General features: G+C 37.7%; 2 protein-coding genes across 6 annotated transcripts in view; one reads left to right on the forward strand and one right to left on the reverse strand.

Annotated features, from left to right (window-relative positions):
• Positions 1–14,960: 14,960 nt before the first annotated feature.
• anp32a (acidic (leucine-rich) nuclear phosphoprotein 32 family, member A) lies at positions 14,961–23,613 on the forward strand. Of its 2 annotated transcripts, none has more exons than XM_074621345.1 (7): positions 14,961–15,207; positions 19,404–19,553; positions 19,637–19,759; positions 19,852–20,050; positions 20,150–20,259; positions 20,345–20,399; positions 22,349–23,613. In XM_074621345.1, exons 1-7 carry the CDS (start codon positions 15,154–15,156, stop codon positions 22,411–22,413), a joined length of 756 nt encoding a protein of 251 aa, XP_074477446.1. In that variant the 5' UTR covers positions 14,961–15,153; the 3' UTR covers positions 22,414–23,613. The 2 variants fall into 2 exon arrangements, with proteins under 2 accessions (XP_074477446.1, XP_074477437.1); XM_074621336.1 differs by having other exon boundaries at positions 14,964–15,207; positions 22,346–23,613.
• Positions 22,344–27,367, reverse strand: part of coro2ba (coronin, actin binding protein, 2Ba) — a 60,792-nt gene continuing 55,768 nt past the window's right edge. For all 4 annotated transcript variants that reach the window (XM_074621326.1, XM_074621309.1, XM_074621317.1 and 1 more), the window contains one exon: positions 22,344–27,301. In XM_074621326.1, coding sequence (XP_074477427.1) covers positions 27,167–27,301 — 135 coding nt within the window. In that variant the 3' untranslated portion in view covers positions 22,344–27,166. The remainder of the gene's footprint in view (positions 27,302–27,367) is intronic.

Raw genomic sequence — 27,367 nt, forward strand, 5'->3', positions numbered from 1 at the left:
AATTTTGAATAATAATCCAAACTTTAAAAATGATCTTCACATAAAGGTATGAAATGCTGAGATATAGACCAAGTGTATATTTAAAAAAAAAAAAAAAAATCTTACACTCCTTCCTCGCGACCCCCCTTGAAGCTTTGGTAACCCCTATTGGGGGTCGAGACCCGCAGGTTGGGAACCAGTACTTTATGGCAATCCATCCAATAATTGTTGAGACATTTCAGTCTGGACCAAAGAGGTGGACCGACTGATCAACTGACATTCATAGAGCCTTAGCAATAGCTTGGCTAGTAACATTGCAGTAACTACCGAGTCATGCAGAAACCACTTGATCTATGAAAATATGCCTCATCCGATGCAATTGATCCTCTTTGCCTAATGCCAGCATACTGTACAGATTATCAGATCTGTGTCAAATGCTCCTCCACCTCATTATAAACACGAGGACACTGCTGCAGATTAGCACTCGGCAAATATGTAATTATGCATCATCCACCGTGTTGAAATATGATTAGCAGAGGCATGGATGTTTTGTGTGAATGTGTGTGAGAGACATATAGTCACAGAGAGAGAGAGCGATGGATGTTATAACAGAGTGTAAATGTGTCCTGTCTGTATGTACTGTATGATTGTATGTGCACAACAATAGGCTACTGTAGACTGAAAGAATCTCAGGAAGGTGAACAAAAGCAAACAGTATAAAGATAAGAGGTGAGAGGACAAAGCAGAACATATTGTGTATTCAGGGTTAAAGAAGCTCTGGCGAATGCATCAATACCAGAAAGGATGTTCTTTCCATGATTAATACTCCTAATGTTCTCATATGTCTCAGCTACAGTAAACCAAGGAGAGGTAGGTCTAAAATCTTCCCTTTTTGTGTGAACTATAGATCTCACATTGATAATCCAAAGAAATCTCATCCTACAGCAGATGAAACACAAGCAGCAACTCCACAGATCAATCTGAGCTTTTTAAAGAAGCCTGAATATTATTTTTCATGTGGTTTCTTTTGCATGCTCGTGGAGAAAAAAAAGCTAGCAGGTGACGGGAAGAGGAGAAGCTGGAGAGCAGCGTGTCTGCACGGTAACATCTCACTGCTCTAGTTGAGCAGAATGGAGAGGCCTCATTAAATTTTAATTGCAGCGCGATGCTGAGTGCATTGCCATCTACAGCAAGATGCATGTGACCTTCTTTTTTTCCTCTTTTTTACTTCTACCAAATGTGAGTGTGTACAATCTCACTTGTCCTCTTGTCAGCTTAACAGCCTTGTGATTAAATGAAAGGATGTCGGAGGAAACGCGGACTCGGTTCATTTTCACCATTTAGATTTTAAAACTGATACACAGAAAAACACTCTGAGCTGTTCAGGATCCCACGAGACTAATCTGCATTTGTGGATATACTGTATGTGCATTTTTGTGGAAACTGTTGCACATGTGTTAGACATAGTCTGCGTATAGCATTGCACTAAGTTACAAAAATAAACAAATATGGGATCAGCCTGCTTGAGATATGAAAAAAAAAAAGAATCTGTGTAGCTAGATTAATCTATGAAATACTACACCCAAGTTCTTCCCAAAAGGGTCATTCATCAGAATCAGAATCAGAAATCACTATATTGATCCCGGGGGGTTCAGTGGCTCTTATGTAAACATAAAGAAATGTAAGAAAATAGAAATAAAGAAGTAAGTAACATGTCAAAATATATGCATCATGCTACAATATTGTACATAATGCTACAGTATAAACACAATATATGTAAAGAAACATAAGTAAGTAATACAATTAAAAATATGGAATAAAAGGAATATGAAATATGTTCAAATATTTACATTAAGACGTGCAATGTATAACATATAACCACAATGCAAATAAGTAAATACAAAATGCTGAGAAGTGGGCTTTATTAAGTGCGTTAAATATAAATGCCAGAATGGTATACAAAAGAAATGAATACGAGTATTTCTTGAAATATACTGTAAATTTCAAGAATTAAATAAGAGTGTATATATATACGTATATATATACACTGTATATATATATATATATATATATGCCTGCCTAAGTGTTTCAATATGAACAATTTCCCACTTAAAGATGAGTGTTTATCGTATGCAAAATAAACACTGTGAGTCTCTAACAATACAAATCACACTCCAGCATCAAGAATAAAACCTGAGTCACACTGTTCTTCACAGGTTGATGTGAGAAGATGGAGTCACGTGAGCAGGAAGCAGCCTGTTCAGTATGCATGCTGGAGGAGATGAGTGTGTGTTTATCGTCTTCCTGTCCTGGATGGGTGTCGCATTACAAGGTATTGTCTCCAAACTGCCAGAATCAATTAATATGAATAATGAATGCCGACTGACGCTGTTTTCGTTGTGAGTGCTCGTTTTGTTCCAGCTCCCATTGTTCTCGCACACGCAGAGCGGTTTAATTTTGCAGGAGGTACAAGAAGCTAATTGTTTTATGGATAAAAGTGAATTATTTTTTATCGAGTTAAAAGGCGCCACATGTGTTCAACAAGCCTCACACCACAAAGTCATCATGCACTCCCCAGCAGCACCACGATGACTAAACATGATCCTGCTCTTAGAAAGGAGAGGGGCCGATCTCATCTCAGAAGTGGACTGACACCACTGAGGGAAATCAAGAGACATCGATGACATTACTCACACTACTAAGATCACTTTACTCACTTCAGCAACCACAGCTGGAGGACATATTAGCCAGGTCAACATGGTCACCAAGCACCAGCAGACACTGACTTGGCTCTTTACAGCTTGAATGCTGATTTTCCATTCAGCATTCAGTAAGACCACAAAGGTAAAATATGCTCATTGAAATCTATTAGGCCAACTAACAAGAACACCGTGAATCAGAAAGTAAGTCAATTGAACTAGTTTAATACGGCAAGACTTTCAAAGCAAATCATTTTATGTAAGTGACGAATCTAAAACTAAGTAAAGAGAGTCCATTGCCATGCTAACAGCTCTCAATGTGAGGCTCCACTTAGGCACAGCAGTGCTTTGAGCTAAATGCTTATATCAGCATGCTAACATTCTCATAATGACAATGCAAACACGCTGATGTTAAGAAATTATATTGTTTACTATGTTAGCTTAGTGTGTTAGCATGCTAACATTTGCTAATTAGCACCAAACACAAAGTACAGCTGAGGCTGATGGGAATGTCTTTAGTTTTGCCGATATTTGGTGGCCCGAGGTTAAAAGTCTGGAGATATACAGGCAGCAACCTCCACTTCTGAAAAGTGAAGCCAATGCAGAAGTGCCTTCAACTGTCATTCTATCTAATATCCAGCAGGGGGCGACTCCTCTGGTTGCAAAAAGAAGTCTGATTGTATAGAAGTCTATGAGAAAATGAGCCTACTTCTCACTTGATTTATTACCTCAGTAAACATTGTAAACATGAGTTTATGGTCTCAATCGCTAGTTTCAAGTCTTCTTCAATACAGCATGATGTTCATTTAGTAAATTATGGTCCCATTTAGAGTCAAATAGACCATCAAGCAGGGAATGCTTTAGGATGGGGCTACTTTGTTATTGACAGGTCGCTACCACGGCGTTGTCCGGTCTGGGAGTCGTCCGTGTTTTCGCCGTAGAACTTTAACCCTTTCACAGTGTTTTTTCAGGTCATGAAAATTAATTGTAACATTTTGGTCGCCTAAAAATGTCTGATTCAGCGTTCGGTTGTACTTAGCTCCACCCTCTCGTGTCACGTCTGGTTCCAAAAAAACAAGATGGCGACGGCCAAAATGGCGAACTCGAGGCTTCAAAACCATAGTCCACAAACCAATGGGTGACATCACGTTGACTACATCCACTTCTTATAAACAGTCTAAGGTTAATAATCAAAGTCATTTGGATTCATCATCTGGAAACTACCAACATTTTGTGATAATCCATCTAATAGATGTTGAGATATTTCACTTGATGAGTGAAAACGCTGACCTGTTGGTGGCACTAGAGGAAAAGTCAGGGGATCACAAAAGTCGGAGGGCTTCATCCTATGAGGTCAATGAATGTCTGTACAAAATGTTATATCGATCCATCCTATAGTTGTAGAAATAATTCAGTCTGGACCAAAGTGGTGGACAACATTGCCATTCGTAAAGCCACGCTGCTCGCGTGTCTAATAAAAAAAAACTCTTAAAAGTGCTTTATCAGTCCCATCTGAACACTGGTGCTCCACCCATTGTTGGAATCAGGCTTTACATGTGAACGATTAGTGTATCTCACTGTCCATGTACATATCGATAGTACTGCTCTTTACAAACACAATGAGGTATCATGCTTGCTTGACACTCTTCCTTGTGTTGCTATGGCGAGTTACATGGACGCATCAATTTTGCATGTGTCACACTCCCCGGAAGTAGGGGATGAAGTTATAAAGAATTCATTGCAATTGATATTAGTTGGCAGCGTCATGTTATTGGCTGTTCTGTTGTAAATAAATGGTGGTTGTCGACCTTTGACCCTGTGGAGTCAGAAAAGTTAGAGGCCTGATTAAATTTGAGCAAAAGCAAATTAAAAGCTACGTCAACCATTTTCGCCTGTGTAACTTATTGATTATGATGCTGTGAAGCGCATAGCAAAAACCTCACAGATTAAACTAATTACTTAGATCACTGGTTCCCAACCTGCGGTCCCGACCCCCACGAGGGTTCGCCAAAGCTTCATTGGGGGGCGCAACTCGAGGCCTTCTTGATTTTAAGGGAAGAAGACAACTTTTTATAAACATATACAGTTGGCCTAATCTCAGCATTTCATTCATTTCTGTGAAGAAAATTTAAAGTTTGGATTATGATTCAAAATAAAAATAAAATTATATTATTATATATTATTAGAAAATTAAAAATTAGAAAAGTACGCAGTTAAAACGACCAAAGAGCTAATAGAACAATTGGCGTCAGGGAGAAGAAAACACTGAATTTATCAAAAAAGAAGCCTTTTAAGTATGAATGATTGTTAAAAAAACAACAAAAACAAAAACATAATATAGAGAATTGTATTAAAAGTCCCTGCAAATAACAGGAAAACTCATCTCTGATGTAATATTCACAGGAAATAATCTGCTCAAAATTCATCTAAATCACTCATTTTACACAAATTTCCTGCAGTTATTGCGTTCACTATTTGGGTTAATTATAGTTTATCAGTTGTTCTGTACTGTTATTGTTATGCTTTGAATATATGAAATATCCATAAAATGTCATATAGTCAGGGCTCATAAGTTTACTCAATGCTAGAAAAGGGTCCCTTTTGCAAGGAGCTGTCCTAATGGAGCCCTTCAGAATCTAATAAGGGCATTTTGTAACTGGAATTTTGTTGGGAAATGCGTTAAAATGTTTACAGCAATTACTCTCATTAAATGTCTCCTCATTTTCAAAACACAAAGAAAAGGAAAATGTGCAACACATTTGTATGACATAGACTTTCAGATGCAGAGAAATGGTAGTAGAGAGAAAAAATATATTTTTTGGCCTTTGACTGAAAGGGTTGGTATGCATTTTTTCCACAAATGAGTAGTACTAATGGCGTGTTTAAACGTGAACTGCACGGTTACATTTGAATTCATTAGTTGGGGTTGGTTTTTGCAGCTCTGCAGGATATAGCTAAAGCGATCTATTCCTCTTTTCATTATTGACTTTTATCTCAATGAGCAATGAGTTTTTTCATTATTGACTTTTATCTCAATGAGCAATTAACGAGTTGTGATTAATTGTACCCAACGGCTGCAGGCTAAACCAGGAGCTCCAGATAGTATTTAAATAGGTGTATTAGGATGCATACAAAAATTTTACAATTGAGATGGTAATTTTCTCTGAATACCTAAGTGTGGAAAAGCATTATTTTCAACATCAGCCCAAGATTAAGGCCAGATCTGAAGAAAACATCTTAATAAAAATTATTACTTATGTAACTCACTGGGAAACTCATTCTATTCATAGACTGTATATAAGAAGTGGACATAGTCATCTTGATGTCACCCATTGGTTTGTAGACTATGGTTTAGATGCTTCAAGTTTACTGAGGTAATAAATCAAGTGAGTAGTAGGCTCATTTTCTCATAGACTTCTATACAATCAGACTTCTTTTTGCAACCAGAGGAGTCGCCTCCTGCTGGCTATTAGAAAGAATGCAAGTTTAAGGTACTTCAGCATTGGCTTCACTTCATTGGCTTCAGACCCGGAGTTGCCCACAGGTTTTTCTAGTTTTCTATCTTTCTTAACCACGTCGTGATGCAGTGCTGTTTTGACACTATATAGAGATTTCTTGTGCTTCATATAGTATAAGTCTGTCTTGTCTTGACAGTGCAGCTGCTGTTTTAATTTGACACAGTATATAAGCAGCAGCAGCAGCACACCTGCCTGAATTCTGCATTTAAAAACTGGTTGTTGCCCAGGAAAGCTGCCAAATCGCTCCAAACAACAGAAGAAACCCTTCACTCTAATCAAGTCTGTTCAGGTTTTATTTTCAGGCAGCTGCTGGTAGGAGATGAGTTAATTAAAGCTGACAACTAAGTAACATTACGAAAAAGATTTAATGCAAAATGTGTCCGTGTGTGAGCATTTAAGTTGGGGGTTACCACAGGCATAAAGTGCTGCCATGTGGTGAAAAGTGGAAGAGCTTGATTATTTCTGCAGCAACTGTTCCTCCCTGCCAACGCTGTGCTGTGAAAACAATGTGTTCACTTTTAACCTGCCTTGTTAAATCATTAATTAATGCATTTTGTTTTTTTACAAAAAGTGTGAAGATGTTGTGATCATCTGAAGATTACTGAAGGTGTTGAATTGTTCTTAACGGTGGAATTGAATCACAACTGAGGATTTTAATGCATTAATAATCTTCACTACAATAGACAACAGCGATGTCTATTGTAGTTTAATCCACAGTGTTAAACATTTCCAAAAGCTGCTCAACATGGACTGTTGGTGCCGTCTCTTCTTAACAAATATCACCCTCTTGTGGTGCATTCATTCTGTCACAAGCACATTTTCAACAAGCCTTCAATACTGTTTTCTTTACATATGATATGCACAATTACATTTACACTTGTTATATTTCTGTGTACCAAAGCCAGCCACATAAGAATAATAATTTTCACCAATATAATTCAACCTTGGTAGATTCTCAGGGACTGAAAATGATTTGTTAAACTCTACAGTGTGTTTTGAAATTGATTAACATGTTGAAGAAAATGTTTAATCTTAAACTAGGACCAGGGGTTAAAGGCCCTGGCTGATTAGACTTCTGCTCAGGCTGAAATAGACCCATTTTGACTCGTCTTCATTTTAGGAAAAGCACAGATGTTACTAATAACATTAACAATGGCTTTGTTGTATTCAAGCATCCCAGTTAGCCATACCACAGATTCAAAGTTAAGACAATATGACCATACCTGGACCCAAAAAGAAATTCAGCCATCATTTTAATCTGTGCTTTTCTTACTGTGACAAGTCAAAACATCTGTGAAAAAAAAGGGCTATTAGGTGAAGTTATAACCTAAGCCTAGCCTAGATTTTAAGCTCTGTGTACTTGACATCTGTAAATAAACATTACTTATACCATCCACAAAGGAGACATGTGATCTAAACACCGCAGTATCAAACATCAAACCTGTGAATTCACAAAAGATTATAAATGTAACATGTGAGCATGGTGTACATACCCCCGCTCACTGCTTGACCCCTTCTAAAGTAGGGCAAAAGGTTTTGCCCTTGTAGAAAAATTTCAAATATTTCGGCACCCTGGATTTCTAACCCCCAAAAGACACAACTAGACCACACTGTCAACCATCATACCAAATTTGAAGTTCCTAAATTACATAATTTTCGAGTTCTGCTCTGGAAACGAAAGTGTGACAGACAGAAGGAGCGCTGTATACCCCCGACTACGTTGTCGCGGAGGTATAATAATTCACCTAAATCAATTATGTGTTTCCAATAAAGTGAACCTGATTCTTCTACTGGGCAGCTTGCATTCACAAATCAGAGGGCCATGAGAAAATACAGCAGCTGCAGCAGATTTAAAAACACATGATTTGATAAAGAAGTGGCCGATGCCTCAGTAGAATTTGCTTAAAAGATCCAAGAAAAAATATTTCTATGCTGGCAATTCCTGAAAATACAAGTCTCAAGATTCTGTCTCCAACAAGTTGTTTTGGTATCTGAAGATCTAAATTGAAAGTCAGACGGACGAGAATCTTCGACAGAGAACGGCTGCATAGAAAATCAGAAGGTTTTTATTAAAGAGAATCATGTAAACATGTCTGCATAAAGACTGCATGCACAGACGCTTCTTTCAGAGTCTGCGCCCTCCAGCCGCAACAACTTGTGAGTTAAATACATTTGAGATTATTTGGATCTGGATGAGCCACATATTTTGAGAATGACTCTCCTGTGACAATAAACAGCTTCAGGCATATTAAACCATTTTTAAAAATTATTTCACAGACACAATTTCTGACTCAATAAGACACCAGTGGTCGTGGTGATATCAACTGATGTTACCAACAAAGCAATCCGATATCAGATGATTTCTGTTAAGTGTCCAGAGGTAATGGGGTTAAGGAAGCATTTCTCGTGTTCCAGTATTCAAGATAAGTTACTTAGTTCAAGCCAGACCACCATATTATGTGTCCTAACATGATTTCGGGCAGCATGGTGAGGCTTGCAGTCTGACAAATACACATCAGAGATATCTCATATTACGTCTTTCTGGCAAGTTAACCAAGATTTATACACACAACCCCGTGTTTGGCATCCAGAGAAGAGAACAAACCACAAAACAATCAAGCAATTGATCTTAAAAGTTATTTCTTAGACAAATTATTTAAATCATCTTGTCATAAACTTCACTCCAAGCAAACACAATCACCAGATCTCACAAAATGTCTGATTGTTCAACAGCAGTTTAGGATGAACACTGACATCAACACCTCATTCCTCTTCATATAAAAACCAGACGGCTGGTTGCTTCATCATCCACATCCACAACTCTCCACTTTACGTCACTGCATGACGTCTGCGGTTGCTTCAATTTATATTAACTTTACTGTACAAGTGAATTATCGGCTGTTATCTTGCTGCTTTGTAGCTCATTTGATCCTGGAGGATAATTAATGTTCTTAATAACTTTGTTAAGGATCTCATGCTAGGAGCCTCTTCTTTTGTGAAGTGAACCCAGTGTACATCTCCGGGGTCTGAGAAGTGAAGCCAATGTGGAAGAGCATTAAACTTGCATTCTCTCTAATAGCCAGCAGCAGTGCTTGAAGTGGAAAAAAACAAGTGCCGGTACCCCCCTCATTCACATGTTGGCGTGTGTATCGGCCGGTTTCAGCAATTTCTGTGACTTATTCTTATTTATTCTTTATTTCTTATTCATTATTATCATAAATGGGCTATGCATCTTCTATAGTAGGCCTATAATACTCCAATAATATTTACACTGGATCATTATAGCGGGGCAGTTAAGCACAACAACTGTGCATTTTGCGATAAAAGCAACACTTTTGGCACAGATGTAGGTTTATAAGTTATGAAAAGATATAGATATCGGGGCACTACTGTTTTTCCCTCTTTATTTTTCAATGGTGCTTTTTAAAAACTTTTAACCTGAGAAATAAAACCTGACATAACAGAGCATGGGAATGGCCATCACAAACTCATATAATCATGTTCTAAAACCTGATACACTTTCATAATTTCATTCATTATCCGTAACCGCTTATCCTATTCAGGGTCGTGGGGGCGGGGGGCTGGAGCCGATCCCAGCTGACATGTGGCGAAGGCGGGGTACACCCTGGAGAGGAAAAGTCAGGGGATAACAGGCGGCAACCTCCGGGACTGAAAAGTGAAGCCAATGCAGAAGTTCCTTAAACTTGCATTTCTTCTAATGGCCAGCAGGGGGCGACTCCTCTGATTGCAAAAAGAAGTCTGATTGTATAGAAGTCAATGAGAAAATGACCATATTTCTCATTTAAAGTTTGGTTGTACTCAGCTCCACCCTCTTGTGTCACTTTTGGTTGCAAAAAAACAAGATGGCGCCAAAAACAAAGATGTTGACGGCCAAAATGCCGTACTTGAGGCTTCAAAACAGCAGTCCACAAACCAATGGGTTGCTTCATGGTGACTACATCCAATTCTTATATACAGTCTATGGGTGAACCTGTGCATCCTCCCCAAATGTGATAGACATAGACAGAGGATTCACTTCTTTTAACTGATAAAACATCAGTGGTGGATTCAGACAATGACTCTTTAGTGGCCGGAGTCCACAGATTGTTATTACAGATTGTAAATTCATCAGGACACACGGCTGCTCATTAACTGTCAGAGGTTGGAGGTGGATTTGGCAAGAAGTAAGCAATCTTGATTTATTATTTTTCTATCTTAATTCTTTGTGACTTTTCACTAAATTTGCTTTGCTGTTTTCATATTTTCAAAATATATTTTTGAAATAGGATGTTTATTAAATTACATTAAATTCTGTAACTGTGACTATCATGAAAATGTGATAGTCAACATAATATCTCACACTGGATATGAATGAAAGGTCTAATTCAGTGGACTTAGAAAGACATAGAAAGCCTTATGTCTGTAGCAGACAGCTAGTTGCTTACTGGACTACGGATTGTTATTGTCTAGTCTCTATTTGCCCTTCCAAAAGAAAAGTATTGTTATGCAGTGAATGATGGCACAATCAAAGAGAGCTAGGTTAACTCTGAGCTAAAAGCTTGGTTCTAATATCTATATCATCTCCACACGGCTCTCAACATGGCAACGGCTGAGCGAGCAGCCAACGGTGCTAACAGCATGAACAGTGCAAACAACGACAACAGTGCTGACAGTGCTAACAGTGTCAACCTGAGGGGAAACTGGATGGTGGGTGGTCGGAACGGCGTTATCAGCAGTAACCGCCGTATGACATTGAGCGAAGGCGGGGAACACCCTGGACAGGTCGCCAGCTGTTGAACAATCAGACATTTTGTGAGATCTGATGATTGTGTTTGCTTGGAGTGGAGTTTATCAGGAGATGGTTTGAGTAACTTGTCTTAGAAACAACTTTTAAGATCAATTGCTTTTTGTGGTTGCAGTTTGTTCTCTTCTCTGGATGACAAACACGGGGTTGTGTGTATAATCACGTATAGTTTGAATGGTTATTCATGAAGTTGAAGAATTTCAAGAGGTCATTCTCAGCTCAATCAATTCTCTGTGGGTGTTTTCCAGACTGAAATCTTCATGGTGGAGTCGCCCTCTGGTGGTCGTGTTCCTATTAACCTCCTCATCCTAACCATCCCCACTGATTTGTCGGTCAGTACAAACTTTGTTCAAGCCCAGAGATTTATTTTGAATTGTAGTGCGGATCCTAAAGATGGCAAAGACACCAAATAAGCTTATAAAATGATGCACAAGACATCTAGAATATCAGATGGAATAGTGCAGCCATAACAATACCATTGTGTCTTTGGGTTTCAATATTTTCACTCATAGAGCTTGAATGAAGTGATGATACAAAACTTTATATGTGATGCTGTCAGAAAATAACACCACTTTCACAACCTTAATTCTATTTACAGTAACTCCTGATATAAAACTGCATTTTAAGAGGTCAAACAGAAAACTCAAAACTAATACTAGATCTCCATCTCAATAGATTTAAATTGTTTTGGTGAAGCAGCAGCTATTCTGCATTGCATTCATTATCTGTAAACAATGTTTTATTAATAATACATGGAAAAGTTAGCTTCATTAACCATGATTCATGTGTGCTGCTTTGCTAATGTGGCTTGTTTGACACTAATGGAGTAAAGCAGGGAGTTAATGTGTAGAGTTGGAGAAAGGCGACTGACTGGCAGACTGCCTCGGAGGCTGGCGAGGATTATTGACAGTTACTCGCATGTGTCCTTATCCTGAACATGTACATTATTTATCACACTAATAAAGTTACATGGATAAGGAGCGAGACACTCCCTCTTGATAACCATTGGCATGTATTTCTATTTGGTAGGCGAACGCTCCATTCAGGCTGTTTCATCATTTTCTCTCCACATCAGGTTTTTAATTTGCTTAGACAAAGCTTGTGGCTTCATTAGACCAGTTACTGTTCATCTCTAAGTGGATTGTGCTAGGAATGTGATTAGAGTCCCTCCTCATCAGCCTTTATGGTTTCTTTTACTCTTATAAACACATTGCTGGTGGTCACTGGCTCCACACTAGTGACTCTGCTTCCCCCTTGTGGATAAACTCTTCACAGCCTCAGACTGAGCTCTGCTGCCTGCTGACACTGACTGAGTTCATCTCATGAGAAGGCCTCTCAGTGCCCAAATGAATGGTCTTAAGTCAGAACAAAAACTCCATTTACTGAGGTTTTGGAGTGTTCGATTTATATAAATGCTTGAGAAGCTATGTATTTATTATTCAGATTAGGGCTGCAACTAACGATTATTTTCATGGTCGATTAATTTCTCGATTAATCGATTAGTTGTTTGCTCTATAAAATGGTGAAAAATGGCGATCAGTGTTTCCCAAAGCCCAAGATGATGTCCTGAAATGTCTTATTTTGTCCACAACTAAAAAATATTCAGCTTACTGTCATAGAGGAGTAAAGAAACCAGAAAGTATTCACATTTAAGAAGCTGTAATCAGACACTTTTTAATTTAGTTAATTACTTAAATCGATCGAACAAAATAGTGATTATTAATTTAATAGTAGACTACTAATCAATTAGTCATTGCAGCTCTAATTCAATTAAATCAAAATGCATAAGTTTATCATACGATTGAGAAAAATCACATAACTTTGAACATAAAACTGTAGTTTAATTTTGTATCTTATTTCATTTGAATATTTATTTATAAAAATTTCTGCTTGCCTCCCAACTCATATGAACTGATACTTATGTTAAACCATCATATCAGCACCTGCAAACTAACATCACCTACAAGTTGAGAAACGTTTTTTCTCTTCTTCTCTAAATGTATAGTAAAAATATATAAATGGGGCAGGATGAATGAAACAAGTGACGAAACTCATAACCTTTAATGTAAATACCAGTAATAAAGTAATTACACAATATAGGAACGGATACTTTTGGTGGAGATCCCCCCCATGGATTACAAATCAATAACATATTTATGTTTCATTTGTATAATATGTAATACCTTCAACAATTAAATCTACATGTCAACTTACATTTAAGTTATTAATGAAGCAGAGGTTCAGCAGTTTTTGTTGTTAAAAACTTTGGACAAGCCAGAACCATTGTAGAAATAAGTTGTACTATCTTTAAGGAGTACCTCAACAGTAAATCAAATTTTTAGTTTTTATATTATCTATAATAACTATAATTTATTTTGGTCCCATTCTATAGGGTTAATTGCAACAGCAGTTATCAGTCATTTTCCAGAAAAACAAAAAACAGGTAAATCTTTATTTTGTGTTTTTTTTCTGTGACATGCTTCAGTTTTGAGCACAACACCTTGTTTGTTTTGCATACTATTTACTGTTGTCCCCCCTTCTTTTCTTTTGTGAGTATTGGGACAAATGTATTATGCGTGTAATACCTTCAACAATCAAATCTACATGCTAACTTACATTTAAGTCTGTAATGAAGCAGAGGTTCAGCAGTTATTGTTATCAAGACTTTGGGCAAGCCAGTTAGAGAGTCAAAATGTTGAGTTAGTAAATGAAATATGACACTTTTTATACTATCTATAACTATAATTGATTTTGGTCCCAGTCTATAGGGTTAAATGCTACAGCAGTTATCTATTTTCCAGGAAAACAAACAAAACAAAAAACAGGTGAATCTGTTTTAAGTTTTTTTTTTTTTTTTCTGCAATGCTTCAGATTTGAGCACAACGGCTTGTTTGTTTTACATACTATTTATTGTTGTTTCCCCCCCCATTTCTTTTCTATTTTCTTTGCATGTCCATGTCACATGTGGGATTTAATCAGTTTTTTTCTTTTGTGAATATTGGGACAAATGTATTATGCGTATATGAATTACCTGCAATAATTAAATCTAAATTCTATTTGTGATGAAGCAGAGGTTCAGCAGTTTTTGTTATTTTTGAGTTAGTAAATTATTATCTATAACTATAATTGATTTTTGTCACATTCTATATGGTTAAATGCTTTACATCCATAAAATAATAATAAAAAAAAAGGTGAATTTTTATTTTGTGTATTGTGTTTTTTCCTGTCATGCTTCAGTTTTGGGCACAACGACCTACTGTTATCCCCCCACCCATTTAATTTCCTTTTACCTGTGTCACATGTGGGATTTAACCTGTTTTTCTCTTTTGTGAGTATTGTGACAAATGTATCATGCGTATATGTATTACCTGCGATAACTAAATCTACATTCTATTTAAGTCTGTAATGAAGCAGTTTCAGCAGTTTTTCTTATATTTGAGTTAGTAAATTAGATATACAGACACTTTTTAAAAAAGAATATTGTCTATGATAACTATAATTGTTTTTTGTCACATTCTATATGGTTAAATGCTACAGCAGTCATCCATCCATAAAAAAAAAAACCAAAAATAAAAAAACAGGTGCAATTTTATTTTGTGTATTGTGTTTTTTCCTGTCACATGTGTGATTTAACCTGTTTTTTCTCTTTTGTGAGTATTGGAGACAAATTAATCATGTGCATTTCATTTTATGACAGAATAAAACCCAAGAGCTCTCCATACTTACCAGTTTATAAAACAAGGCTTAAAGTGTGTTGGATGTTTAATAGTGATAATAAATGTGCACTGACAGACCTGAAGGCATCCCTCTCCCTCATGGTATGTATTCAGTGTGTAAAACATTAAAAGCAGCCATGTAAACTTAAGTTAACAAAACAACCAAACTTCGACAACAAAACCCCACCCAGTGTGATGAGGGAGTCCTCATTGGCCCTGGTGTCTGTAGATCCGTTCCCTCTCTATCTGGCTCGCCTCATTGGTCGGCGGTGACGACAATCCCGAGCCGTGCCGAGCGCCCGCCCACCGAGCGGATCAAGTTTGAATGAACAACAGCAGTCTGCTCTGGAGGGTGCTAGTTGCATTTGCAGTAATTATTAAAAGTGTGTGTATTATATCGTGTGTATCGCGGTGGTGTAACGCGCTGCTGATCCAGGATGGACATGAAGAAGAGGATTCATCTAGAGTTGCGGAACCGCACTCCGTCAGACGTGAGTTGATCCTCCACATCTCTCCGGTTTAACGCTGCTTCACTCTCTCAGCTAATGGAGAACCTCTCTGTTGTGTAGTCTTTGGCGTGAGGGATACAAAGTTTCTTGCAAGTTAAAAAAGATGATCTGGGTCACATGTTTGCAGGTTGCTTCAGGTAGCTTCAACTTTTAATGCACGACTCTGATGTGCAGTTTGAGAGGATGCAGCAGCTTTCTATACCAGCCGTATAAACAAGGCAAAGCAGTGTGAGAGATGAGGAGCCATATTTGTAACTTTTGATCTACGAACGCGCCCCTTTTTCCTCCTAGTTTAAACCATATATTGTTATATATATATACCCGCTGTTTGATGAGCTATATCTAGCATGCTTTGATTGGTGAGACGCATGTTTAAGTCGTGCAGTTTGGCGCGTTAAAGGATGCGGATACTCAAAGTCATGTCATTATCAATGATGCATAAAGATCACAGCCTCGAATAATCCGCCTTACAACTGCATCCTGCACCTAAAGGTGCTCGGACAGTCCAGTTGAGCTCGTTTTATTTCATGCATGAAGTGCATATTCAAACGTAGAGCAGGAGTAGTGGTGGTGGTGGAGAGTCTGCAGCTCCACGCAGCCAAACTACCGGAGGAGACTCCACGGTGCGCACAGATGGCCGAGAGAAAGCGGCGCTAGCATGCACCGTTACACCGGGAAAGGGCGACACACACGACGGACAAATTGTTATTTACTGCTGGTTGTTCGTTCAGCTGTTTTCATCGAGCCTCTCGTGGTATAACGACGACATATCCAGCCCACAATGACAACAAATGGTCGAGCCGCGTTGTTGCTCTAGTTTTCCAGAACTAGGACAAGCCGCCATTTTACCGGAGAAACAAAGACAACCCGAAACACCCCGATATATATCCCCGTTATATTCGACATACACGACGAACGAGTCATCATCATACCTTCTTATTAACAGAAGTCTATACACGCCTTTCAATCCACTCGGTCGACTGTTTTAGCAGCACAAGCAACAATGAAAGGTTTTGCCTGGCAGCTATCTAATGTGCTCCAGCTGCCCCTCCTACTCACAGATATGACCCTGTGCACGACTCGTAGCTCTGCTTCTCTCTCTGCCTCCGACTTCTTCTGACTTAATCGCTCTGAACCGTTCACACTCAGCTCTTATTACGTTTTTAACCCGGTAACCGGGATTAAAACAACCACCCTAACGTTACAAACCGTCTGTTTCAACTGGATAAGTAGCTAAAATGTAATATTTAGGCGACGTAATGGACGGAGTCAACGCATCGCGATAACTAGAGCGTTGAGAATGTTCCTACGGATTATTGATACACTGCATTCTTTTATAGAATCCTCGGTCCTCGCTGCTGATTGGCTGAGTCATGTTCGAGCCCGTTCTAGAATATCCGATAACAGCACACCTGTGACCGCATATCACTCTATTGAAATACTGTATCAATGCGCCGAGATCAAATCAACGTATAATGTATCAAGGACTATGTTGATGGAAGAACTCTTTATTACCATTAGCATTTGTGTTCAATTCCTTTTTATTTCAAGTGGGGTTTAATCAGTCTTATGAAAGTCAGTGTTGGAATAAGTATAAGCATTAAAATATACTTGAAATACCAAAAGTAAAAGTACACATCATTAGGGAAATTATTTATAGTTATTTCCAGTGTTGATTAATCTGTTGATTATTTTCTCGATTAATCCTTTAGTTTATAAAACGTCAGAAAATGGTAAAAAAAAAAGTGTCGATCAGTGTTTCCCAAAGTTCAAGATTATGTCCTCAAATGTCTTGTTTTGTCCACAATTCAAAGATATTCAGTTTACTGTCATAGAGGAGTAAAGAAACCAGAACAAATATTCACATTTAAGAGGCTGGAATCAGAGAATTTTGTATTTTTTTTTACTTAAGAAAAATACTCAAAACAATTAATTGGTTATCAAAATAGTTGATTATTAATTTAATAGTTGACAAATAATAGATTAATCGTTGCAGCTCTACACATTGTGCAGAAAAGGCAATTTCAGAAAAATATACATTATATTATTGGATTATAATTATTGATGTATTGATGGCATTGAAATGTGTCTATGGATAATTGATGGACTGCATTCTGTTATAGTTCCGGTCCTCGCTGCTGATTGGCTGAGTCACGTTTGAGGCTGTTGTAGAATCTCCGATAATAGCACACCTGTGACTGCATATCACTCTATTGACATACTGTATCAATGCGCCGAGATAAAAGCAACGTATAATGTATCAAGGACTATGTTGATGGAACTGTTTAACAGCAGGCTACTTAGCATTTGTGTTCAATTAGTTTTTATTTCAAGTGGGGTGTAATCAGTCTTATGAAAGTCAGTGTTGGAAGAAGTATTAACATGAAAATATACTTGAAATACCAAAAGTAAAAGTACATATCATTAGGGAAATTATTTATAATTATTTCCAGTGTTGATTATTTTCTTGATTAATCGTTTAGTTTATAAAATGTCAGAAAATAGTAAAAAAAAGAAGTGTTGATCAGTGCTTCCCAAAACTCAAGATGACGTCCTCACGTCTTGTTTTGTCCACATGATGCATGAACACATGATGCAGAAAAGGCTATTTCAGAAAAATAGGCCTTTATATTATATTATAATTATTAGTGTATTAATGTAGGGCTGGACAATATATCATTATTTTATCGATATCGTGATATGAGACTGGATATTGTCTTAGATTTTGGATATCTTGGTTGTAAAGGCTGCATTACAGTGTGCGATGTAATTTTCTGAACTTACCAGACTGTTCTGGCTGTTCTGTTATTTCCCTTTACCCACTTAGTCATTATATCCACATTACTGATGATTATTTATCAAAAATCGTAATGTGTAAATATTTTGTAAAAGCACCAATAGTCAATCCAATAATATTGTTGCAATATCGATATCAAGGTATTTGGTAAAAAATATTGAGATATTTGATTTTCTCTTTGTTCTGTGAACACATCACTTTAATGTTGCTGGTAAAGGTGGAGCTTGTTTGAATTACTCCATATACTGTTTGGTGGCTTACCTAATGATAATACATCCTAATTTATGAGTTGATTATATTTTGTATTAATAATTTCACTCTGCAAAGTAACTAATATATCAAATAAATGTAGTGAAGTAATAACTGCAATATTTGCCTTCAAAATTTAGTGCAGTAGATGTATAAAGTAACCTAAAATGGAAATACTCACGTACTTGAGTAAATGTAATTAATTGCATTTCCACCACTGGTAGAAGTATAGATCCTTTACTTAAGTAAACATAGCAATACCACACACTAAAAATAATCCCTTACAATTAGGCTACAACCAGCCTAAGTCCTGCTTTAAAAATGTAATTTAAGTAAAAGTACAAGTCAGCAAAATGTACTTAAAGTATTATAAATACAAGTACTCAAGCAACAAAATGTTATTATAATGTATTATATATACATTTTGGCATTTTAATGATGGTCAATGTGGAGCCAATTTGAACTACTTTATATACTGCTGGTCAGTTTAATATATACTAAAGGATCATTTTTAACAAGCTGGATATATTTAAACAAACTGAAACTGCAAAGTAAATAGTAACTAGTGGTGAAAGCAACGTAATGGAGTAAAAAAATACAATATCTCCCTCTGAGTGGAGTATAAATATAAAGTGGCAAAAATAAAAGTAAAAGTAAATGTAGGGTGTACTGGCCATAAGTTGACTGCAGATAAGGTTTTAAGGTTGAATTAGTGTAAATCATCCTGTGATAGCTTTCTCCTTAACTAAACACAACTTTTAAGTCAAAAAGTCTAGTCAGGAAAAATGTACTTGAATGGAACAGTAGCTTAAATACAACAACTACAACCAAATACTACTTTACATTTCATTTATTATGCAGACACATTTGTCCAAAGCGACTTATAAGTAAAGTCACATTCAACCTCAGTAGGAATACGAGCTTCTCATCAGAATTGTGACTGCGTCCCTCTTTAATAAAATAAAGATTTAAACCTTGAAACAGTTTAAACTTTCTATTCAATTTCTAACCAGACAGAAAGTGAACAGATACTTAACATATTGTAAGCACTCTGTATTTGAACTTTTATGTATTTTTGAACGATTCTTTAATTTAACAAAATGCTGACCGGATGTATTTGTTTGTTCTCCAGGTCAAAGAACTCGTTCTAGACAACTGTCGCTCAAACGAAGGGAAGATCGAGGGTCTAACAGACGAGTTTGAGGAGCTGGAATTTCTAAGCACAATCAATGTTGGACTGACGACAGTTGCCCACTTGCCGAAACTAAAGAAACTCAAAAAGGTGGGTGTTATTCTGTACAGAACACGTCTGTGACTTAAGGCTTTAAGTTTTTTGCATATTTTGATTGTTTAATTGCTCCACAGCTTGAACTCAGCGATAACAGGATCTCAGGAGGGTTGGAAGTTCTGGCAGCGAAATGCCCCAACCTCACACATCTCAACCTCAGTGGCAACAAGATTAAAGACCTCAGCACAATAGAACCATTGGTACGTGGGACCCTACAATACTTGGGGGGAAAGCACAATACACAAAGCAACTGGCTGTTATTATTCATCAAACTTGATTTTTCTTTTGACAGAAAGAATTGGGGACCCTGAAAAGCCTAGATCTGTTTAACTGTGAAGTGACAAACCTGAACGAATACAGAGACAACGTATTCAAGCTACTACCCCAGCTCACGTACCTGGACGGGTACGACAAAGACGACAAAGAGGCGCCAGACTCTGATGCTGAAGTTTACCCAGAGGGCTTGGATGATGACGAGGAAGATGAAGACGGTGAGTTTTTGAAACTTTCTAGCATCTCTTTAAGTTGCTAATATTGACGTTTGAACATTCGGCTGATAATTAACCCCCACTGGGTTCACCCTTATGTAGATGAGGAGGAGTATGATGAAGACACAGCACCAGGAGACGAGGAGGAGGAAGAGGGAGAGGAGGAAGAAGAGGAGAATGAAGAAGAGGAAGAGGAGGACCTAAGTGGAGAGGTGAGAATAAATGAGATTTGCACTTTTAAAAATGTTCAGTCTGAAATAATTATATATTAACTTAACCTTGTGTTTTTAAAAAAAGGAGGAAGAGGAGGAAGAGGTCAATGACAAGGAGGCTGACGATGAGGATGAGGAAGGTAAGTCAAATGGTGGTGACTTTAACTCAGAAGCTGTTCCATACTAAAGGTTGAGGGCGTGACAAATAAATGACACAAAAATGCGAAGAACTCGCCTGCGAATATTATATGTCTAGGGCTTTTATTGTGAAAGGTAAGAACGTAAGGAGTGGATCTGGTCTGCGCAGCCTTTGTCAAGGTTGAAAGGAGTAATAAAGTTTTTGTCCTGGGTCGGACTACGGAGCCTCAGTGTTGGTGTGTAATAAATATAGGCGCAACTCAGCCAGTTCCGCACAATGTGATTGGTTGACGTCTTTGTTTGTCAGCGAAAGCTCAGAAAATCGACCTTGAAAAAAATGACGTTGCTTTTTCGCCGCACAATATTTGTGTTCTGTGTGAAAGTATTAATGACAAAAACAGCAACAAATTAATGATTTCTATATTCAGTGTAACTCACCAAAGCACATTGTGTGTGCATCCTTGAACCCTAACAAACATGCTGAAAGCATTTCCTTCCACATGAAACATTTGCAAAGCCGACTTTTAACAATATTTTACATCGCATCTTGCTTACATCCAAGGTTGCGAGCTAATTTACTGCTTTTGTTGGTGCATTGCCACGTTTCTTTACATTTTACCACCACCGACTGTTGAGCAGCAATAAAGTATCACGATATTATGTTTTGTGATACCGTAACGATTCTCAAAAACGCTATTGTTTTTAATCGATAGTTTACATGCAAAAGATTAACTCAGTCAATACTTTATTTCATTTACAAAGACATGCGTCCTCAGTGTATGAGCCCTCTCAGAGTTGGGCTATGATGTTGTATGTTGATTGTGATAAATACAAATGCAGATCCCACTGTTCTGATTGCATAAAAAAGTAAAGTTTTTTTACTCAGATTTTATGCATTTGGAGGTGTGTTCTTTATACTATGATAGTTTTCCTAAAATTAGATTTAAAAATCGCAATATATCACCTTGCTTACATTACCTCACTATATCACAATATATTGATTCATAATGCCTGTATCATGATACGTATTGTATCGCCAGATTCTTGGCAATACACAGCCTAATCACGATACATTAAACTCTCATCAAGAAGGATTTTCTCTTCCTAATTGAGAAAAAAAAGGGAATTTGTATCAAATTTATATTGTGCAAACAAAATAGGGACCCACTTGTGAAAACATTGCTCCATCGCTCTACTAGTGGTCAAAACCTCAACAGGAAACATTTTAACTGTTTTTATATGAACAGGAAATGATACGATGCATGCGCCATGCAAAGACAATTAAACTGAGACTTTAGAATGAGACGGCCAATTAAACGTAACAACTGTTTCTGGAGCCGTTTCACCTCCAGCCACTGTTAATTGGGAATAGAGCTGCAACGATTAATCTATTAGTTGTGAAGAATTAAATTAATTGCCAACTATTTTGATGATTAATCGTTTCAGTATTATAATGTCTTTGAGATGTGGACAAAACAAGATGCTTGAGGACGTCATCTTGGGAGTTGTGAAACACTGATCGACATCTTTCACCATTTTCTGACATTTTATAAATCATACAACTTATCGATATATCGAGGATATAATCGTTAGTTGCAGCCGTAGTTGGGAAGCTCCTCGATTTCCTTTTGCGCATTGCTTAGTGGTAGAATAGTCTTTCGACACTCAAATTTTAGTTGTGAGATTACTTAATTTGTCACTTTTCCAGTGTGAACTCACTACACACTGCTTAGAATTAGTACATAGTATACATATGGGAGCCAGCTGATTCAGAAAATCTTTATTGTCCATCACAAAGCGATGTAAATTTGTCTTGTAATGTGAAAACTGTGTAGTTTGAGCCAGCATTGCTGTCGTCATGACGCAACAAACCTGAAAGAAGTTTAACAGGAAACATTTATTCGCTTCTGGTGTTTTTTTTCTTTTAAATGTGACTTTTATTTTCCAGAAGAAGAGCGAGGTCTGAAGAGAAAAAGGGAACTGGATGAAGAAGGGGAGGAGGATGAAGACGATTGAGAGTCCTCTTCAAGCTAAGTTGTGAACTGTTTTAAACTTGTATCTCCCAGTCACTTCCCAACAACCCCATGTATTTTCCCCCCAGTTTCATATTGCAGTAGGAGTGATTTTTGTTATTGGCCAGTCAGGTAGACGGGGTTGTCTGGAGAAATAAGTTAAATTTATGTACCTTTGATGCTCCCGTGTTCCAGTCTTTACGGTCCACTTTTAACTGCTTTGTGGACACCAATTTTTGTAATATCAAATAATAGCAAAGATAAACCTTTTTAAGAAATGTTTTTCTTTTCTCACCGTTTGTGTAAGACCAGTTTCTGATGACTTATGTATTTTAAGACCCCCCCTTCAAAAGAAAAAAACAAAATGAAACAAAAAAAGAGTGCATGTCTAATACATTTTAAAGTCAACTACTGGATTTCATGTATGGCTGTCCTCTCCTCGTCTTAAACTTATTTTTGCATTGTACTTTTTTTTTTTTTTTTAAATGTAAGTTATGTATTTGTAGTGTCACCAGTATGCCAATACTCTCTGCTGTCCTGGTGTGAAACTTCTGTCTGAACATGCACAGTGTGACCCTCACAGGGCATATTTTTAAATCATAGCAAAAAAATGTCTGCCCTTGTCAAAGCCGCTCCTCCTCCTTAAACCCTCAGCTTTGATAGTTCGGAAATTACGTGTTCTTGTAAATAATGACCAAATCTATTTTTTTGTATTCTCTTTGATGACGGCAGACATTGAACAGACAACGGAGTTGAAACTATGAATTGTAATAAGATATTAAATATGTATGCTGCTTTATCTAAAATACGCAGTGTGAAATTTCTTGGAATTTGAACATAACTTTGTATGCATAATCTTTCCATAAAGAGAAATGTTCAACATCAGAACTCATTATCGCTTTTTCCATGTTTCTTTTTCTGTGACACACGGGTGGCAATGTTTGAATTTGTGGTGGTAGTGTAGAGAAGTACTTGATATAAATGGAGGTTACAGCCGCAACTTATGTGCATTGAAAATTTATTGTTTCAAAGTGTAATCTCTGGAAAACTCTGGTCAGTTATTTGGACTTTGTTTTCACTATTATACGTACCGGTCAAATTGGCCTACCTCAGTGATTTTTCACTCCATGTTAAATCCACTGTCATCAGCCAAATTGTTTCTTTTTTCCCTCCCATTCACTTCAATAAATCCCTTTTATATATGTTTTGAAGTTTGTGGTCCTTGTTCAACATTAGTCAAGTCAAATGGTAAAGTGTATAGAGAGGCAAAGTCCCGCCCCCCTCCTGTGGACCACATGAATCACACATACAGTATGATGCTTGTCAATTTAAAGCATAATTTTGCAAGTCAAGAAAGTCGCAGTTTGTTGTTTGTTTATCGTGGTATCATTTAGTTTTGTTTGAAACCGCTCAGTGAACTACATCTCTGGTCTCGCACAATATACAGTACGTCACCAACACTAACGTAGCTATGACCACACACAAATTAAACGTTATCTGACCTGATGTGTTTTATCAAGCGACTCCTGGTCTTTTTATCAGCCGGGAAGCGAAAGAACGAGTAAGCCCCGTTGCTCGTGTGAGTACATCCCAGTACGAAACACAGACATCGTAGCTTCAGAGAGAGACGTCACTTGCACGACTTTTGGGTGTGTAGTCTTGCTAATTACGTATTTTCCCAGTCTGACAGTCCCAGTTTTACAACAAACTGCGACTTTCTTGACTTGAAAAATAATGTTTCAAATTGACAAATATCATATGTGTGATTCATGGCACAATTCAAACAGGATCAAAAAAATATTTGTCTCTCGCCGTTGACTACGGTTCATATTTTTTCCGAAATAAGGTCCCATGGTGGTCCACCGGAAGGGCGGGACTTCACCTCTCAATAGGGAATGGGAATATGGCGTCACCAACAGCCATTGGCCATTTTTGGAGGATAAAGGGTAAGAGTGCCATCTGCTGGCTGTTTGCAGCAGGTATCAAAAGCTAACACAAAACTCTACACAATGAATTGGATTCAAAAGGCGAAATGTATGTACAGTATATAGTTTACAGTCAGACACAAAGGTAGTCTTATGTTATGGGTTTCATTTTGAAAATACCTGTAGATTAAATATGCAGTATGAGCCGATGTTTTGTTAGTATTCTGTTAGTATAACATTAGATAGCTTATCTTTGTCTGGATGATTGTGTAGTTGGCATTTTGCCCTGTAGATCTTAATGTCATATACATACCCGTTTGTAAAGGGCATCGGCCTCCAAAAATCGACATATATTGAACTGCTGACAGGTGTTCACTAACACCAAAACACATCAGTAGCCATAATGGGTGACAAACTGTCATGATGCTCCTAATTCGTAATAATCAATATCATTAACTAACTTAAATTTTGTAATATATCGTCCCTTTTCCTCTGTCAGCTTCTCTTTATATGGGTATTTGTCTTTCGCATGTATTTTATACAATTCTGATGATGAACGATTGACAGATGACAGATGAATAGACCGGTGATATATAATGACTGCGTCTACCGTAGCGCCGTACGCTACCCCTTCAAAAATGCCGGGGTGACCCAGAATTCTCCACGATTCCCATTCCCTCGACAGGATTCCAGTTTTAGGTCATCAGATATTGATGATGGTGGAAAACTGATCTCGGATGCATTTTTCAGCAGTGACATGTGGAACTGTTATTCTATATCGAACCAGATTTACTACAAAAGACCAAACTAAGCAGATTTAAGTCAGGGTTTACTTTCTTGTTCAAAAAGTGAATTGATGCCAAACAAATTCAGAGGAACTGCCATGGTAACGCTTGTCTGTCCAAATTCAACATCCATTCAACAACTGTACATACAGGGTTTCAGTCATTTTAAAAGCCTTTCTGTCCTGTTCTCCTACCTTCCCAAAGATTTACCAGTTGAGTGGTTGATTTTAGTCCTCTGTACACCTACACGAGAAGCCCTGACGTAACACAACTCCAGCCCAACTGTCTCTCCACTGTAGCTGATCCCTTTCTGGTAGATCCCACTGTCTACTTTCACTGTAGCCTTTTATTTTTCCTGCAAAAAACATACGTATTTACCATTATTGTGTCAGTGGTTCAAGTCTACATTTAAAGGGTCCATATGTTTGTTTTTCTAACAGAAGCTATACAGCTTTGGACCCTTTATGTCCCCATTACAATGTGATCAGGGTAGACTTGTGACCTTCATTTCACTTTTTACTTACTCGGGGTACAAACTCCATTCTTGCTATTCATGCAGCCGATTCATCTTTTCCTTTTCTTAGTCCATCGAGAGCAGAATCGGTAATAAAACGAGGTTTGGGCCTGGATTAAAAGACACATGGCATGTTTAGCAGAATCTATTTTGCCAACTGATAGAACCAATGAAATATCAATCCAGCACCCAATGCTGTTAAATGGTAAAAGAGGTATTTAAACTGCATATTAGACTAAGTCTGTTGGTGGCACAAGAGGAGGAGGAGAGGCAGATGACCTGGAGTCTCTAGAGCAATATTACACATCTACAGTTAAACACATCTCACTAATAGTGATATACTTAGTTTAAATGTCAAAGGAGGGTTATTATTATTACAGTTTTCTGCATTGTTAGGAAAAGGCAAGATTCTATATATTTTTTTACCTTATCTGAAGTTATGTTGTTGGAGTCAAATACCATATAAGGTACGGTTTCACACATATCTTGCACCATTTCAATCGGAAACATTCAGCAAAGGTCTATCAAGCATCACAATCATTACTTGCGCAGCCATATCATACAAAAACAATGGGATTAACAAATATACATGTTATTAGCTAAAAAGGTAAAATGTGACAAATAAATAGAAGCAAATATACATCACCCCCCCCCCCCCCCTCCCCCCCCCCCCCCATCCTCAAAATTAGCCCTAAAAAACAATAACAGCCAGCAAAGCTTTCCTTGAGACTATATTTGAGTTAGTCCATCACCTCTGGATCCACGTCTCCTCTGCTGCTTTCCCACTATTTAAATAAAGAATAACATACTTAAAGAAAGTGAGTGAACTATCCACCCAGTCAATTTATAGCCAGCAACATCTGGAGGTGAGAAAAGAAGCTACGGGATTGGCAGTTCTGTGAAAAAACATGATCCAAAGCTCGTCTCGTCTGTCGGGTGCAAAAGTACTTCACGTGTCAACCATTTTGAGATGACGTTGCAGCTCGCCGCAAACTGTGTCTGCAGCAGGGTGTAAGGCCTTGTGGAAGGAAAGTCTTTTTATCCTCCAGTTTTGCCTCAGCAAAAAATGAGGATTAGGTGGTGGTTTGGTCATTATAGGAGGATGAGTGTGGAGGCTTTTTTGAATGGAGATCAAGGTATTGAATGATAGGGTAGGCACAGTGAGACAAACACTCAAGAGGTCTGGCAGAAAATAAGCAGATCATAACACTAGAGAGAGTGCTAGATCGAGAACAATTTGTAAAAACATAGATAATACCTAAATGGATTGGATCTCAAATCGATTTCTTGTTAAATCCATGAATACTGCCTTGCCTCCCTTTACTTATCATCTTTGTCATTATTACAATATTCCAGTAATTGCACCAGTTAAGACATTATCCAACACTTATCATATTATTGTGTGCACTATGCAGGGCAGCAGGAATGAAGTTATGATATATCAAAAAAGAGGCATAGGAGGGCTCAGAAGCTTGTTGGAGGTCAGAGTCGGGGGGGGCAAAGGGAGCTTTGCCAGTCCAGGAGGCTGAGAGGTCAGACGTTGTTGGGGCTAACATTCTTCAGGTTGTTGAGCTCCAGCTCCAGCTGGCGTATTCGCACGTCCTTGGTGGTCAGCTCCTCCTTCAGCCGCCGCAGTTCTTCCTGCTGCCGGAAGAACATCTTCAGGAGCTACGTAGAGAAAAACAATACATGTTAATATGCACCATGCTCTGTTATATGCAGTACAATCACCCT

Source organism: Sebastes fasciatus, chromosome 2 (assembly GCF_043250625.1).
Source record: "Sebastes fasciatus isolate fSebFas1 chromosome 2, fSebFas1.pri, whole genome shotgun sequence".
NCBI lineage: Eukaryota > Metazoa > Chordata > Actinopteri > Perciformes > Sebastidae > Sebastes > Sebastes fasciatus.